At 38.3% G+C, this 17,320-nt stretch overlaps 1 protein-coding gene across 2 annotated transcripts; it reads left to right on the top strand.

The window, feature by feature from the left end:
- The first annotated feature begins 2,037 nt into the window (after positions 1–2,037).
- Positions 2,038–16,075, top strand: EFCAB1 (EF-hand calcium binding domain 1). Of its 2 annotated transcripts, none has more exons than XM_032841175.1 (7): positions 2,038–2,162; positions 10,284–10,385; positions 11,105–11,209; positions 11,896–12,047; positions 12,328–12,432; positions 14,775–14,856; positions 15,776–16,075. In XM_032841175.1, the coding sequence occupies exons 1-6, from the start codon at positions 2,105–2,107 to the stop codon at positions 14,832–14,834; spliced, it is 582 nt and encodes a 193-aa protein (XP_032697066.1). In that variant the 5' UTR covers positions 2,038–2,104; the 3' UTR covers positions 14,835–14,856; positions 15,776–16,075. The 2 variants fall into 2 exon arrangements, with proteins under 2 accessions (XP_032697066.1, XP_032697065.1); XM_032841174.1 differs by having other exon boundaries at positions 10,227–10,385.
- The last annotated feature ends 1,245 nt before the right edge of the window (positions 16,076–17,320 follow it).

Here is a 17,320-nt window from a genome sequence, read left to right as displayed (position 1 = left end):
TTAGCAGGTTAAAGAATTTTTGCCTGGTAGAACAGATTTGACAATTTTAATATCAACCTTCTGTGTTACTGTCCTTACATCATTTTTTTTCTACTTTAAGGGAAGATGGCTGATGGGTCCTAAGCCTAAACTTGTGAAGAACTGATTAGCTCACCAACAAGCTCCCAGTGTATGATGTCTGTAAAAACACCTGGATATGCCCATCAGTGTCCTCCCCACTGGTGGAGATCTGCCCTCTAAGACGTGCCAGCAGGGCATCTGACCAGGACACTTAATACATGGTTTATAACAGACCAACCAGCACAAGACAGGTGGGGCCGGTGGCTTTTCTTACTTACTACTGACAGCCACTCTTCTGGCTCCTTGTCTTTTAAAATGAGTCCTACAACAATATCTATAAATGAAATATTTGCTACAATACTGTCATCGAACAAAAGTCATGAGGGTTTCACAGGTGAGTACAATTAGAATATGTCTAGTCCTACCCATTTGTTCTCTGCAATCTAATTAGAAGTGTCACAGCTGCTAGACAACAGGATATATAGGAATGCTATGTAACCAAAGAACTGTAGCAAACTCATAATCACTATCATTTCACATTGTTTTACCATTCTTAGAGAATTTGCTTTAGGATAACACAGTCCATGCCTTCACCAGGCATCCTTGACTCTGGTTTCAAACAGCTTCCCAAACCTTTATTTGACAAACAAATAAAACAAGGAGATAAAATCAGAGACCTCAATACTGGAATTCATTTTGGATTGTTACTCATGACTGGCAGAATTTTTCTGCTTTCAGCCTAACAATGACAGTATGTATACTATGAAATAATTTGTTTTCTTATTTATTTATTTAAGAGAGAGCACCTGTGGGGGCACAGGCAGAGGGAGAAGGACAAGCAGACTCCCCACTGAGACAGAAGTGGATGCAGGCCTGAATCCCAAGACCCTGAGACCATCACAACCTGAAACCCCCAACTGACTCAGCCACCCAGGCACCCCTGAAATAATTTGTTTTCAAAGACATTTTCCCCACTGATGTAAAACAAGTAGGTAAATACACCGGAGAATACTGTAGGTTTTGTGCTCCTGGCTGAGCTAACACATTTTATTGCTATCTTAATTCAAAGAGGGTGTCCCATCTGTGGTTAAGAAGACCAGAAACTCCTCCTACATTAAAAAACACAGAGCCAGCCTTTCAAATAAGTTAAAGACTAATTTTACTGGGATATTCTTCAGAAAAGCAAGGTTGGATTGTACCCCACAGACAAGTGGCAGTTGTCAACCAGTCTCTTTGGGAGGCTGCCTTTTTAACTAGCTTAACATTACTGATGGCTTTTCCCAGCTTCTACCCACAGCCTCTACTTCCACCTCCAAGAATGAAGGAAAGGGAGGAGAAGGACTATTCCAAGTTACCTTTGCTCCCAGTAACATCACTCAAATCTTGAGGGTTATCTTGTTCCAGGCTACCTCCAGGCATCATAGCAAAAACATAACCAAAAACATAGCTCAGCGTTAAAAGGTAAGCTCTTCAGCCTCCTACACCCTGCAAAACAATGTCGGGATAACACACCTGCTAATTCTTGAAGCTCCTCCAAGCTTCCCCAGATCTACCTGAAGATCTGAAGCCTCTCGTGGTGCGACGCTCACCATCCAAAATACCCCTCACGCAGCGTGCACAACATATTTTCAGACGACCTTGATTCACAGTGCAGTCCATCGAAGGGGCTGCGAACCCAAAAGACAGCAACAAAATCAAAACTCCGACTCATCAATTAGAGCAGAATCCGCAAGTACCCTGACAGGGACTCTCCAAGCGGGACAGTGCGCCCAGACCCAGGAGCCAATAGGTGGCTGGCCCAGGCGTTGCCATGGCCACGTTGTGTGTTAGGGCCGCGCACGCACCCCGCGTGCGCTCCCGGAAGCCAATCGGCAGCCGGCCTAGGCGTTGCCATGGCCACTCTGCGAGTTTAGTGCCGCGCGAGCGCGCGCGCGCGCTCGGAGTTGGGGAGAGTCCGCCCAGCTACCCCGGCCCAGGGCAAGCAAGGGTCGCGTTAGCCGCGCGCCCCTAGACATCCGCCGCTGCCCAATTCCCTACCGCCGGCATGAACCGCAAGAAGCTGCAGAAGTTGACGGACACCTTAATTAAAAATTGCAAGCACTGTAAGTAAGAATCAAGTGCTGGATGAGAAGTTTCTGGAAGGGCTTGGTTCTACCTGGTAAAAGTGCCCGCTGCTCAGCCTGCTCCCCACCTCCAGTCTGAATGCTCCTGGAGCCCCCTTAATGTACGCTAAAGAGAAGTCTGGAAGGGAATCTCTGGATGGTAGGTAGTGCCTTGGCCAGGTACCCATGCTTGCCCATGATCTTAAGGACCAGTATATAGGTATCCAGGCATCTAGTACTACACTCCCACACATGCACTAACTTGCTTCTCAAACCCTCTTCTTAACTTACCTTTCCATTATAGAAACATTATTTTTATACTGACACAACATGTGTGGTTTTAGCCTCAGACATAGGTGTTAAATATGTATGAAACCCACTGGACTCAAGAAAACTAGCACAACAAACATACGCCTGCTTTCTAGCTCTTTTTAGTGCAAATACACTGGCAGGGTCCAAGTTCTGAAAACTTACCAGGAGATCCATAAGGGAAAAATGGCTATCAATAGCTGAAAAGAGTTGAAATGGCACAAAACCCTCTACCTCAGAAAAAGGAAATGTGTCTGGAGACCAAAGAGTTCCACAAAGCTAAACACACAGTAAAGAATTTACTCCCAACTCCAGACTTGGGCTTTGCTGTTGCTGGTGGGGTTTAAAGGTAAAGGAGACCTTGCAGGTGACAAAATGAGCACTTATTAAAGATATCTGTTCCAATCACACATTCTAAAACATGGCCTTAGAATTTCTAAGAAGTTTCAGATGTTTATACACACCGTAACTTTTAAAGACAGTGCCACTTCACTAAGGGAGAACATCTCACCACTTACTACATTAGATACTAAATACAACTAGAAGGCACTAGATCCTATAAGCTCTAGAATGATGATAAACCCGTTCTTCCTTTGCACAATGGAGTCGATATTGGGATTATGGATTTTCATGTGGCCATTAGTTTTGCAATCAGCAACAAAATTTACAAGTTTGCTCATTAGACAGTATCTTTCTCACTAACCTTATCTTGGGTTCCTTGACCAAGTACAATTCTGTGTTTCTGTCTAAATATAATTCTAAAGTTACCTATGAAATTCTAAGAGCACGTTTTAGAATGTTCTAAACCCTCCTGCCAGGTTTTCATTTACCTTTTAATACATTGACCTTTTGACTATTCACAAAATGACTGTGTTTTTCTCAAAATAATTCCATTTCAAGGAAAAGACTAGATCTTCTTAAAACATCTAGTGAACATTTTACATAAGCAATGCAATATCTGTTATACACAATGCTGAATTTGTTTTAGTCTCTGTTCAGTAAGTATGCAATGTACTGCAAACAGTCATTCTCTGAGCCTGGGTGGCTCAGTAGGTTAAGTGTCTGCCTTTGGCTCAGGTTGGGAGAGACCCGCATTGGGCTCCTTGCTCAGCAGGGAGCCTGCTTCTCCCTCTCCCTGCTGCTCCCTCTGTTTGGTGTGCTTCCTCGTTCTCTCTCTTTCTCTGACAAATAAATAAATAAAAATTGAAAAAAAGAAAACCTGGCAGGAAAATAGTCAACTCTTTTGATTTTTGTCCTTATGTCAAATTTTTAAAGTGGACCTTAAAAACCTTGATAATTACTAGTTAAATTCTATAGAAATAGTTACAAATAACGGGCATTATAATTAAAAACATTTTAAACAGAGAAACTTTCCAATACTATGTTGAACAAGAGTGGTGAGACTGGGCATCCTTGTCGTGTCCCTGATCTCAAAGGGAAGGCTGTCAGCTTTTTCCCATTGAGGATGATATTCGCTGTGGGTTTTTCATAGATAGATTTTATGAAGTTGAGGAATGTTCCCTCTATCCCTATACTTTGAAGCATTTTAATCAGGAACGGATGCTGGATTTTGTCAAATGTTTTTTCTGCATCAATTGAGAGGACCATGTGGTTCTTCTCTCTTCTTTTATTGATTTCTTCTATCACATTGATTGATTTGCAAATGTTGAACCAACCTTGCATCCCAGGGATGAATCCCACCTGGTCATGGTGGATAATCTTTTAATGTTTTGTTGGATCCTATTAGCTAGGGTCTTGTTGAGAATCTTGGCATCTATATCCATCAGGGATATTGGTCTGAAGTTCAACCTTTTTGGTGGGGTCTTTGCCTAGTTTGGGGATCAGGGTAATGCTGGCTTCATAAAAAGAGTCTGGAAGTTTTCCTTCTGCTTCAAATTTTTGAAACAGCTTCAGGAGAATAAGTATTATTTCTTCTTTGAAAGTTTGGTAGAATTCCCCAGGGAATCTGTCAGGTCCTGGGCTCTTGTTTTTTTGGGAGGTTTTTGATCACTGCTCCAATCTTGTTACTAGATATTAGTCTATTCAGGTTGTCAATTTCTTCCTGATTTAGTTTTGGAAGTTTATAGTTTTCCAGGAATGCATCCATTTCATCTAGGTTGCTTAATTTGATAATAATTTCTGATGATTGTTTCTATTTCCTTGGTGTTAGCTGTGATCTCTCCCCTTTCATTCATAATTTTATTAATTTGGGCCTTCTTTCTTTTCTTTTGGATTAGTTTGGCCAATGGTTTATAGATCCTAATTGATTCTTTGAAAAAACCAGCTTCTAGTTTCACTGATGCATTCTACTGTATCTCTAGTTTCTATCTCATTGATCTCTACTCTAATCTTGATTATTTCCCTTCTTGTGTGTGGGGTTGGCTTAATTTGTTGTTGATTCTCCAGATCTTTAAGGTGTAAAGACAGCTGGTGTACTCTGGATTTTTCAGTTTTTTTGAGGGAGGCTTGGATGACTGTGTATTTCCCCCTTAGGACTGACTTTGCTGTATCCCATAGGTTTTGGACCAAAGTATCTTAATTCTCATTGGTTTCCATGAATTGTTTAAGTACTTCTTTGATTTTGTGGTTGATCCAAGCATTCTTAAGCAAAGTGGTCTTTAGCTTCCAGGTGTTTGAATTCCTTCCAAACTTTTTCTTGTGGTTGAGCTCCAGTTTCAAAGCATTGTGATCTGAGAATATGCAGGGAATAATCTCATTTTTTTGATACTGGTTGAGCCCTGATTTGTGACCCAGTATGTAGTCTATTCTGGAGAAGGTTCCATGTGCACTCCAGAAGAATGAGTATTCTGTTGTTTTAGGGTGGAATCTTCTGTATATATCTATGAGGTCCATCCAGTCCAATGTGTCATTCAATGCTCTTGTTTGTTTATTGATTTTCTGCTTGGATGATCTGTCTATTACTGAAAGTGGCATGTTAGGATCTCCTACTATTAATGTTTGCATATCAATATGACTCTTTATCTTGATTAACAGTTTTCTTATGTAATTGGCTGCTCCCATATTGGGGGCATAAATATTTACAATTGTTAGATCTTCTTGGTGGATAAAGCCTTTAAGAATTATGTAGTGTCCTTCTGTACCTCTGACTACAGTCTGTAGCTTAAAATCTAACTTATCTGATATGAAAATCACTACCCCAGCCTTCATAGTATTAGAAGTCCTAGCAACAGCAATCAGACAACAAAGAGAAATAAAAGGTATTCAAATTGGCAATAAAGAAGTCAAACTCTCTCTCTTCGCGGATGACATGATACTTTATATGGAAAACCCAAAAAGACTTCACTCCCAAACTACTAGAACTCATTCAGCAATTCAGTAATGTGGCAGGATACAAAATCAATGTACAGAAATTAGTTGCTTTCTTATACACTAACAATGAAAATACAGAAAGGGAAATTAGAGAATCAATTCCATTTACTATAGCATCAAGAACTATAAGATACCTGGGAATAAACCTAACCAAGAGGTAAAGGATCTGCACTTGAGGAACTACAGAACACTCATGAAAGAAATTGAAGAAGACACAAAAAGATGGAAGACCATTCCATGCTCATGGATCAGAAGAATAAACATTGTTAAAATGTCTATACTACCTAGAGCAATCTATACTTTTAAAGCCACTCTGATCAAAATTCCACCAGCAGTTTTCAAAGAGCTGGAGCGAACAATCCTAAAATTTGTATGAAACCAGAAGAGAACCCGAATTGCTAAGGAAGTGTTGAAAAAGAAAAGCAAAACTGGGGACATCATGTTTTCTGATTTCAAGCTTTGACACCAAGACAGCATGATACTGGCATAAAAACAGACACATAGACCAGTGGAACAGAGTAGAGAGCCCAGATATGGACCCTCAACAATATGGTCAAATAATATTCGACAAAGCAGGAAAAAAGATACAGCAGAAAAAAGACAGTCTCTTCAATAAATGGTACTGGGAAAATTGGACAGCTATGTGTAGAAGAATGAAATTCGACCATTCTCTTACACCATACACAAGGATAAACTTGAAATGGATAAAAGACCTCAATGTGAGGGAGGAATCCATCAGAATCTTAGAGGAGAACGTAGGCAGTAACCTCTTCGACATTGGCCAAAGCAACTTCTTTCAAGACACGTCTCCAAAGGCAAAGGAAGCAAAAGTGAAAATGAATTTTTGGGACTTCATAAAGATCAAAAGCTCCTGCACAGCAAAGGAAACAGTCAACAAAACAGAGAGGCAATGGGAGAAGATATTCACAAATGACATTACAGACAAAGGGCTGATATCCAAGATCTATAAAGAACTCCTCACACTCAACACACACAAAACAGATAATCATGTCAAAAAATGGGCAGAAGACATGAACAGACACTTCTCCAATGAAGACATACGAATGGCTAACAGACACATGAAAAAAGGTTCATCATCACTAGCCATCAGGGAGATTCAAATCAATACCACATTGAGATACCAGATACAACCTTACACCAGTTAGAATGGCCAAAATTAACAAGACAGTAAACAACAAGTGTTGGAGAGGATGTGGAGAAAGGGTAACCCTCTTACACTGCTGGTGGGAATGCAAGTTGGTGCAGCCACTTTGAAAAACAGTGTGGAGATTCCTCAAGAAATTTAAAATAGAGCTACGCTATGACCCTGCAATTGCACTACTGGGTATTTACCCCAAAGATATAGATGTAGTGAAAAGAAGGGCCATTTGTACCCCAGTGTTCATAACAACAATGGCCACAGTCGCCAAACTGTGGAAAGAACCAAGATGCCCTTCAGCAGACGAATGGTTAAGGAATATGTGGTCCATATATACAATGGAGTATTATGCCTCCATCAAAAAGGATGAATACCCAACTTTTGTATCAACATGGACGGGACTGGAAGAGATTATGCTGAGTGAAATAAGTCAAACAGAGAGATTCAATTATCATATGGTTTCGCTTATTTGTGGAGCATAAGAAATAACATGGAGGGGGCACCCAGGTGACTCAATGGGTTAAAGCCTCTGCCTTCAGCTTGAGTCATGATCCTAGGGTCCTGGGATCAAGCCCTGCTTTGGGCTCTCTGCTCAGCAGGGAGCCTGCTGCCCCTCCTCTCTCTGCCCGCCTTTCTGCCTACTTGTCATCTCTGTCTGCCAAATAAATAAAGAAAATCTCTAAAAGAAAAAAAAAATAAAAAGAAATAACACCGAGGACATGGGGAGATGGGGAGGAGAAGGGAGTTGGGGGAAACTGAAGTGAGAGACAAACCGTGAGAGACTATGGACTCTGAAAAACAATCTGAGGGTTTTGGAGGGGTGGGGGGTTGGAGGTTGGGTGAGCCTGGTGGTGGGCATTATAGAAGGCACGTATTGCATGAAACATGGGGTGTGGTTCATAAACAATGAATTCTGGAACACTGAAAAGAAATTTTAAAAATAAATAAAAATTAAAAAATTAAAAAAAGAAACCGAGAAACTTTCCCCTAAAGTCAAATTTCCTTTTAGTTGCCAGATGATAATCCTACCAGGATGAAATGGATAAATTCTGTAGAATCAGAGAAAAAACATATCTTAAGTGATTGCTCAGCTAGTCTACCATTTTACAGATATGGTCTGCAGAAAATCCATTCTTGAATTTCCCTTAATTTCATTTAGTATTTTATTCTGGAAATTAAGAAACATTTCAACAACAACAACAACAACAAAACTTTCTTATGGCTAACCTTGGATCCTTTGAGTAATAAATTAAGGTAATATTCTTTAATTTTTATTTTAGCCAAGATGGAAAAATGGCTAATCAACATCCCCACTGCTAACATTTCATATACATGAACATCATTCTTCATGCAGGCTTTTCTTTAACTAGTGGTAGCTCTCTTATTTTTGGAGATTTGTGTGTTTGGTTAAATATATATAACATAAAATTTACCATTTTAAGTGTACAACTCTATGGCATTACATACATTCACATTGTTGTGGAGCCATTACCACCATCCATCTTTTCATGTTTCCCAACTGAAACTGTACCCATTAAACTATAACTTCTTATTTCCCCCTTCCCCAGCCCATGGCAACCACCATTCTACTTTCTGTATCTATGAATCACACCACTCTAAGTCCATGATATAAGTGAAATCATACAATATCTGTCCTTTTATATCTAACTTTTTTCACTCAGGAAAATGTCTGCAAGCTTCATCCATCTTTTAGCATGAGTCAAAATTTCTTTCCTTTTCAAGGCTGAATCATACTCCATTGTATGTATACACTACGTGTTACTTATCCATTCATTCACTGGTGGACACCTAGCTTGATTTTCCTTTAAGGCTTACTGTGAATAACGTTGCTATAAACATTGATATGAAAGTATCAGAGCTCTTGCTTTCAATTCTTTTAAGTATATACCCAGAAGTGGAATCACTGAGTTACATAGTATTTCTGTGTTTAATTTTTTTTGAAGAACTGACAGGCCATTTTCTATAGACACTGTTTTTACTTTATTTTTTCAGTGTTCCAAGATTAATTGTTTATGCACCACACCCAGTGCTCCATGCAATACATGTCCTCCTTAATACCCATCACCAGGCTTACCTAACCCCCCACTAACAGCTTTTTAAAAAACTATAACTATTCTTTTCTAGTATTAACCTAGATTTTTACTAAATCACTTATTTCCCCAAATTTTCAATGTCCCTCCTAAAATGTGATACCCCAAACCAGAAATCATACTTGAGCCTGTCTTGACTTGTAGATGAGACATGATTTCTCCATTCCTATCTGCTGTCTTCCTTTATTTTATTTTTTTCTGCAATATAGTCATTTTTTTCAATTTTTAAAATTTAGTTTATTTAAACCAAAAACAAAAAAATTCACCTTTTAAACACACACAGGTTTCATCCTTGTTTTTAGAAGTACTGGACTGTAATTTGTTGTGTTTTGAAATAAAACCTTTCTCATCCTCCACCTATACTTCATATTCAAACTCACCTTTATGCCAGGCAATAGTGCTTTCACCTACATACCTCAAATGAAAATCGGAGCACAAATAATTAGCTCAGGGTTTATAAACACCCTTCATACATTTATGTGTATGGACCAGTATACACATCTGTCTGTCTATTTTAAATATTCCTTTTCTCCAAAATACTACTGAGTACTTGCATGTTAATTTTCACATCATGTACAATAAAAACTATAATTGGTGCTGTAATATGGTTAAATGCTTCTTTACTGAAAAAAAAAAAAGTGATTCTGATATCCAAAATCCAGCTTATTTTGACTAAGGCTGATGATGTGAAGTGAAAATCGTTGCCTAGTGTTCAGGAGTCTGATATCTATTTCCAGGCAGAAGTTAAGCTCTAAATCTCATAAATGCCTATAATCAAAATGCTGGGGAAAAGTTACCATTCTTAAGTGTTACCTTGCTTGCTTTGAATTGCACCTCTACTGTCTTTAAAGTTTAGCATCTGGCCCCACAATCATTATTCAGGAAAATTGGCTAATATTACTTTCTTCTTAAATGTGACTAAATTTAATATTCAACCCCTGTGTGGAGGTAAGGCTGTTTCTCTTATTTTAGTGGAGAATCCTTTGTAGTGGTCATCCTCTATTAAGGGTCATGAATCTTAAAACAGGATAGTCTTCTGTTAAAAACTAAATATTTGGTGGCCTTCATGTTGTCTATAAACTCTTTAATGCAAAATTTAAATAAACTAAAGATTAAAATGCATTTTTGTTATATCTTAATTTTATCTTTTCACAGTTAATAAATTTGAAGTAAACTGTCTTATAAATCTTTTTTATAATTTGGTGGGAGAAGTAACAGAGCGGCAAGGTACCACCATTGGGCTAGATCGTAATGCATTTCGAAACATCCTGCACGTGACATTTGGAATGACAGATGACATGATTATGGACAGAGGTAAGAAGACATGCAATATTCAAATGTGTCAGATCCACCACAACTGGGAAAAAAATAGGAGTTTGGACAGTCTTGGTAGGAAACTTAATGTTCTGAATTCCCAATTTCACTTGAATATAAAAAATTAATTGGTGTATTCAGAGGGAAGAGTCATAGGGAAGTGATTCTATGTACTCTATTCTGTGTATTTAAGAAAAGAACAAAGCCAAGCTTGAATAATTAGTTTTTCCTTACTTTATATCCATAAACCTAAAATATTTCTATTTCTACTTAGTAAATATAATAATGAAAAGAACAATTTTAAAAGAACATAAATGTCCTTATATCATCAAAACTATTTCAATAAAAATTAAGTTATAACTTTATCAATTGTATAGTAGCATTTCTTTTCTTGAGTAAGAAAAATATAAAATCACATATTTTATGTGAACATATCAATACATTTAGTATATCAATATATTCATATATTAATAATTATTGATTAGTGTATTTAGATACTCAGAATTTACTTTGTTTCCATAAAATATGAAAGGAATATGTGAAAGTTTAAATAAAAGAGTTTTCCAGTGTTATATCTTAGTTTCTTCTTTGTCAAATGAGCATGTCAGACCATCTGATCCTGAAGTTTTGTCCACATTTTAAAAGTGGGTAGCACCAGTGTAAATATACTACTGAGAACAAAAATGCTGCACAGGTATTATGTTGTACTTCTTTCTTAGTATTCCGAGGTTTTGATAAGGACAACGATGGCTGTGTAAACGTATCAGAGTGGATTTATGGATTATCAGTATTTCTTCGAGGAACTTTGGAAGAAAAAATGAAATGTAAGATTTCAGGTTACCCTATTGCTTTGTACATTAGGATTAACATATCTAAAGAGTGTACATCCATATCTTCCTAGCCAGCCAGTAAAATAGGTTTGTCTTTCAGTTGGTTGGCTCGAATCTCCATTAGCCTCTTTTATGGAGCAAATTCAAGTCAATGATAAAGATTGAAAAAAATTAATACCAAGGAAAATCAAAAGATTCTGAGGAGTAATTCATGCCAAGTAAGACTGCATAAGCAATACTATACATGCTAACTATGTACATATGGATTTATGTATTAATGTACATAAGGTAAATATTGTTACCTGAATTATTAACCATGGAAGTAGAGAACATTGATTAGAGTGTTCTGATTCTTATTTAATTCTTAATTCATTCTGATGAACTCTGTTTAAGGATCATATTTCAGTCAGTTTTCCAAGAATTTCAAGATGAAATGGTCAAATCATTGTTCCTTAGCATGGTTACTCTTAGCTGAGTGAGTGTAAGGAGCCATTTTCTAAGGGTTGTTGACCATATTCAGCTAGTGTACATTAAGCATTTTCTATGGAAATCAGATTGCACTTAGTCCTGCAATGTTGACATGAATATTCCCAATACAGACCTTGGCCTTGAACATTTTGTCAGAGCAAATATTCCCTTAATCATAGTATCAAATTCATAATTGGTTATTTTTTTAAAAGATTGCTTTGAGGTGTTTGATTTGAATGGTGATGGATTCATTTCAAAGGAGGAAATGTTCCATATGTTGAAGAACAGCCTACTCAAACAGCCATCTGAAGAAGACCCTGATGAAGGAATTAAAGATTTGGTTGAAATAACACTTAAAAAAATGGTAAGTATGGGAAATTTAGGGTTTTATATTGAAACTTACAGGCCAGAATGGGACAGAAATAAGAATTCAAATTGTAATAACTATCAGTTTCCTGCTTGGTGAAATAAAACACTTATCTTGTGCTTTTTAATTGTAATGATAAAAGTTCTTTTCAATTTCATTATTTAGTCTCTCATTTTTCCAACACCTTTCTTCTATCAATACTTGACCATGAAAAGACAGTTTGTGTTTGCGATAAGTATTATACATGTTGACTGATACATGGCCGGTCATCCCCTAGGACCATGACCATGATGGGAAGCTGTCTTTCACAGACTATGAACAGGCTGTAAGAGAAGAGACCCTTCTACTAGAAGCTTTTGGACCATGTCTTCCTGATCCAAAGGTAATGATATTACTTTCACTGAACAGTGACCAATATATAATGTAGGATCAATAACCCAGAACTTCTTGGTTTGGTGAGTGAAGGATCAGATGAATTACATTCACCCACAGAGAATAGTTTCTAAGTAGAGAAAGCCAATCAAAGAAGAACATGCTGGTTCATTTCATAATACTGCTGTAGCCTAATGGTATTTTTTTCCCATTCATTAACTCATTCATTCATGTAAGAAACAATTATTAAAGCATAATGTATTCCAGAAACACAGATGAAAGGTTTCATGTCTGCATTCAAGGACTAATATTTTCTTAGGAAAAACCAATGTGAAAATAATTACACAACAGTGTGATAAGTATTACTATAATAACAATGACTTGTTCAGTGCTTCATCTATGTCAGGCAATGTCTTAAGCGCTGCCCCATATTAACTTCCTTAAATCCCCCTAACAATCCTATGAAGGATGTAGTATTATTCATCTTCATTTTATAGATGAGAAAACTGAGGCTCAGAGAGTTTAGGCAAGTCGTCCAAGTTCAGTCACCAATTATGGAGTATCCTGCATGCCCTGGTGCTCAAGTTCATAAAGATATGTGTAGTAGAGGGTTGCAGTAGTCGAGGGCATCTAATCCAGCTGTATGGAATCACTGGTGAATGGGTGATGAGACAAGGAAGGCTTACCTGGGTTGTTAGGCCAGAATAGCTAGCCAGGTCAAAATAGAGAAGAGCAACCTAAGCAAAGTAATGGCATATGCATGAGGGTGGGGAAGGGAAAGAGAAACAAATACTATATTAGAAGAGCACTCAGTGTGGTATGAGATTGATTTTGAGGCTGGATGTGCATAGAAGAGCCAAGGCCAGTGGAGCTTGGAGCCTGGATTTTGTCTTGAAACTCATGAGAATTAATTGGAAGATTTTAAGTTGGTGGAGTGATGTGATATATAAATATTACCATTATCTACCTTCCCAATCTCCAGCTGCCTACTCAACATGCCAGTAGATAATCTCAGTAAACTCTTGGTTTTCACCTAAAAATCATTCCCCACCATCTTCCCTGCCTCAATAAATGACACTCCTGTATGCTCAATTTTAGTCAGAAACCTGTCACCCTTAATTTCCCTCTTAGAGCACTACTACTTCAGCCACTACTTCAAAATATATCCCTGAATATAACCTCTTTTCCACACATCTGTGATTGCCAACCTAAATCAAGCTGCTACCCAGTCACCCAGCCTAGATCATTAGCTTTGTTGCTTCTACTGTTGTCACCTTCTGGCTAATCCCAACAACATCCAGTATATTTGGAAACACAGAAGCTGCCATGCACCTCCCTTGCCTAAAACCCCTAGTGTGTCTGAAGTCTATTCAGTGAGTCTCCTTTTCTCTCTCCAACCATGGTCTCCTGCTACCTTCCCAATGGAGGGGTCGTGCCCCAGAACCATTCCAGCCACCTTGCTGTTCTCCCTAGGTGCCTTTGCAACTAAAGTAGCCTCTGTCTAAGCATCCTGTCCCCTGACCTTCACGTCCCTCAGACCCTCACTCCATTCAGTCTCCACACAGATGCCATCCACTGTCTTAATGACTCCTCTCCCTCCATTCCTCACCACTGCCCCTTTCTTCTTCATAGTTCTTATCATTATATAGAATATATTTACTCATTTACTTATTGTCTGTCTTAACACATGGATGGTAAAGAATGAAAAGGAAAAGGAAAGAAGGAAAGAAAGAAGAGAAATTACCTTAATCCCTCACCTACTTCTATTTCCTGTCCAATGGCTTTCTTTTTCACAGTCAAATGTCATGGGAGAATTGTCTATATTTATGACCTACACTACCGTGGCTTCTTTAGCATACTCCTGAAACAGCTCTTGCTGAGGTCACCACACCCTACTTGTTAATAAATCCCAAGTGAAGTCTTCTCATCTTGCTGTACTACATCCTTTCCCCACCCCAGCTCTTAGTGCAGCTTCTTGGCTCCAGGAAGAACCTCCACTCCAGCAATAGCCTGGCTGTGACATCACGTGGCCTCCTGGACTCCAGAGCCCTGGTGTGCTTACCCTGTTACACCCTTTCTTCAGTGAATTAAGCTCAGTTTCTGGTCATCCATCCACTAGGCTGGAGGCTCCTAGAGAGCTGTGTCATGTGCCTTACTCATCTTTGTGGCCCCAGACCAAGTGTCATGTTGGAACATAGCACTGTACCTGTGAGTGTACAATGCATGAGGTTCTTGGTCCTCACTCTTCTTCAGTTAACTTGTGGATCTTCAAACATAAAGGAAACATACAGAACAATTTGTTTTTCTTACCTTTTTTGGAAGTCTTTACTAATTTGAGCACATTTTTTACAGAGTCATATGGAATTTGAAGCTCAAGTATTCAAAGATCCGAGTGAATTCAATGATATATGAATACCTAAATGTGTTGTCTCAAATGAGTAAAAAAAAAGGTGCATGCATGTTGTTTATTTTTTCCACTTAGCTCAGAAAGATGGTATCGAATTTTGTGCTTGGGGTGGGGAATGGGACTCACCAACACGCATCATTTAACTATGGTGCAAGATGCAAGTGAAATAAATGGAAGACAGGAAGTCCCTTATTAAGTATTGGGTTTGGCAAGACAAGTTCACATTGCCAGATATTTTATCACATAGACCATTTGTTGAAGCTTATAACTACCATAAAACACTTGTATTAATGAAATGAGTAGAGATTACATGATCACGAATTATTGAGGCAAATATTCTTCATGTCAGAAAAATGCTGGCTATACATTTAAAAGTCAGTGAAACTACTGAATTTCCTTTGGAACAGTAAATAATGAAGACAGCATTTTAAAAAGAATAACAGTGACATTTAGCACATAAATAACTGTCTGCTAGGCATTGAGGGACATTCAGAGAGCTGAAAGCAATATATACCTACCTCAATATAATGCATACTATTGTTTGAGATTTTGCCAGAATAATCTGCATAGACAGTAAGCATCTGAGGGCAGGGGGCCCTACACCCATCATTATGTCTGTCACAGCAGTTAGCAGAGTCCTTTGCACAGAATGGGTCCCCATTCTAACACTGTGGATAGAAAAGTACAAAATGCTACCAGATAAATCCAAATTCTTGCTGATCAGAGGAGAAAGAAAGTGCTGTTTTTGTAAATAATGGATTATGTAGCCACAGCTTTCAGTCTATCTTTGGAGTCACTCCAATGCTCTCCACACCATTGCAGTTGCCTTCACAACCCCCTGTCTTCCCCAGCTTCCTGTCTCTCTCCACCTCAGTCCCACCCCTTGTCCCCATCCCCCTGACTGGGTGTACCTCAGTGTCACCCCGACCTCTTGGAATCCCCTCAGGTACCCCTTAACAGGAAACACATCATATCATGTCCCACCAGCAATGAAGTCCTGAAGACAGAACTGCTTCCTCCATTCAGCAGGTGCCTGTAGGCGTTTGATGCAACATGAGAAAGATGGGACCTACTTGGTTTCCTATAGCTACTGTTTACCTCTTTCTTAAATGCATGCAGGCAGCTGAGAGAAGTATTATGCACATAGTCCTCTGTCCATATATAAACATTCAGAGACTATTTGGGACATTAAATCCCTTTTGTTACTATATATGTGTCAAGTTTAAGCAAAAGTACACCTTGTATTAAAAAAAAACAGATTGTGACAAAAAAATCTAATAAATGATTCCATGAAATAAAAAGTGTTTTACTGTCTAAGTATTTTCTTAAAATTTTAGATTCTTAGGTAGATATGTAGATGGAGTTTGACACAATTTTTCTACCTTGAGTAAGTATAAATAGTGAAACACAATGCTTTTAATTTTTAAAATTTATATTTTTCTGATTACAAAGTAACAGAAGTTCACTGAAGACTCAAAAGTTTAGGAAATTAAAAACTAAAATATAAATATCCGTCAATATTCTGGTATAGATCCTTTCAGGCTTTCTTAAGGCATTTGTAAGTATAGCTGTATTTTTTCACAGAGTATACCTAAGCTGCTTTTTTTATGGACCACTATCTCATGGCACTTTCTCAGATTAATTAGTATCTGTCTGCTGCCTGACTTGTAATGGCTACCTGGCCTTCCATAACAACAGACCTTATTAAAGCACTTCCCTGTCATTGAAATTTCAGTTGCTCCCACATTTTTTTTACAAATAATTCCCAAGTGAACGGTCCTTGTAGATAAATCTTCTCATGTTCGTTATTGCTTGCTTAATCAGGACAAGTTTTTAAAAGTGAAAGTTCGGTTAGAGGTCCAGCTTTGAGGTGTCTAGCGCCTGTTGCCAGATTACCCTCCAAGAAGGTGTGATGTGCCTGGTGCATGAGGTGCTGATTCCCCCTTCCCTGTGGTGCACATTCTTTTCACCTCTTTGCTGATGTTGTGGACCATAATTGACCATAGTTTTAATTTATCATTTAAAAAACTAATCTTATACATCCGTACCTAAACTTTTTATTGTAGATTGTGTAAAAATTGACTTACATGTGAATAACCCTATTTTATTACTTGATATTATTTAAAACTAAAAAGCCTTTTTAGAAAAGTCTAAATAATTTTAGTGAAACTTAAGATGGTATCGGTACAGACTCATTAGCTCTGTTGGAGAACTTCCCCGTACATTACAGAACACACCCCCTCTGCTGTTTCTCATCGTATCTGCCCAAATCATTTCCTTCTGTGACTATATCTGGATTTCCGGTTTCTCTTAATTTTACTACGGTAGCAACTCATAAATGATTTTAACACTGAAAATTCTTTCAACTTAATAGTAGGGTCATCCAAGTACACAGAGAACCTTTGAGGGAAAACCCCCTTTCCTCTCATTCTGAGCTCCATGGCCAGCTTTGGGCCTTGCCTGCCTGCTGCTAGCCTGCCCTGACTCCAGC

This window comes from Lontra canadensis, unplaced genomic scaffold (assembly GCF_010015895.1).
Source record: "Lontra canadensis isolate GAN:19392208 unplaced genomic scaffold, GSC_riverotter_1.0 scaffold121, whole genome shotgun sequence".
Classification (NCBI taxonomy): Eukaryota; Metazoa; Chordata; class Mammalia; order Carnivora; family Mustelidae; genus Lontra; species Lontra canadensis.
This window is presented reverse-complemented; position numbering and strand designations above follow the sequence as displayed.

Excerpts from the sequence above, each read along its gene's own strand:
- EFCAB1 (XM_032841174.1), top strand. The coding sequence starts at position 2,105 with ATGAACCGCAAGAAGCTGCAGAAGTTGACGGACACCTTAATTAAAAAT. Across the intron at positions 12,048-12,327 it reads AAATAACACTTAAAAAAATG|GACCATGACCATGATGGGAA; the intron begins GTAAGTATGGGA and ends GTCATCCCCTAG. Across the intron at positions 12,433-14,774 it reads CATGTCTTCCTGATCCAAAG|AGTCATATGGAATTTGAAGC; the intron begins GTAATGATATTA and ends CATTTTTTACAG.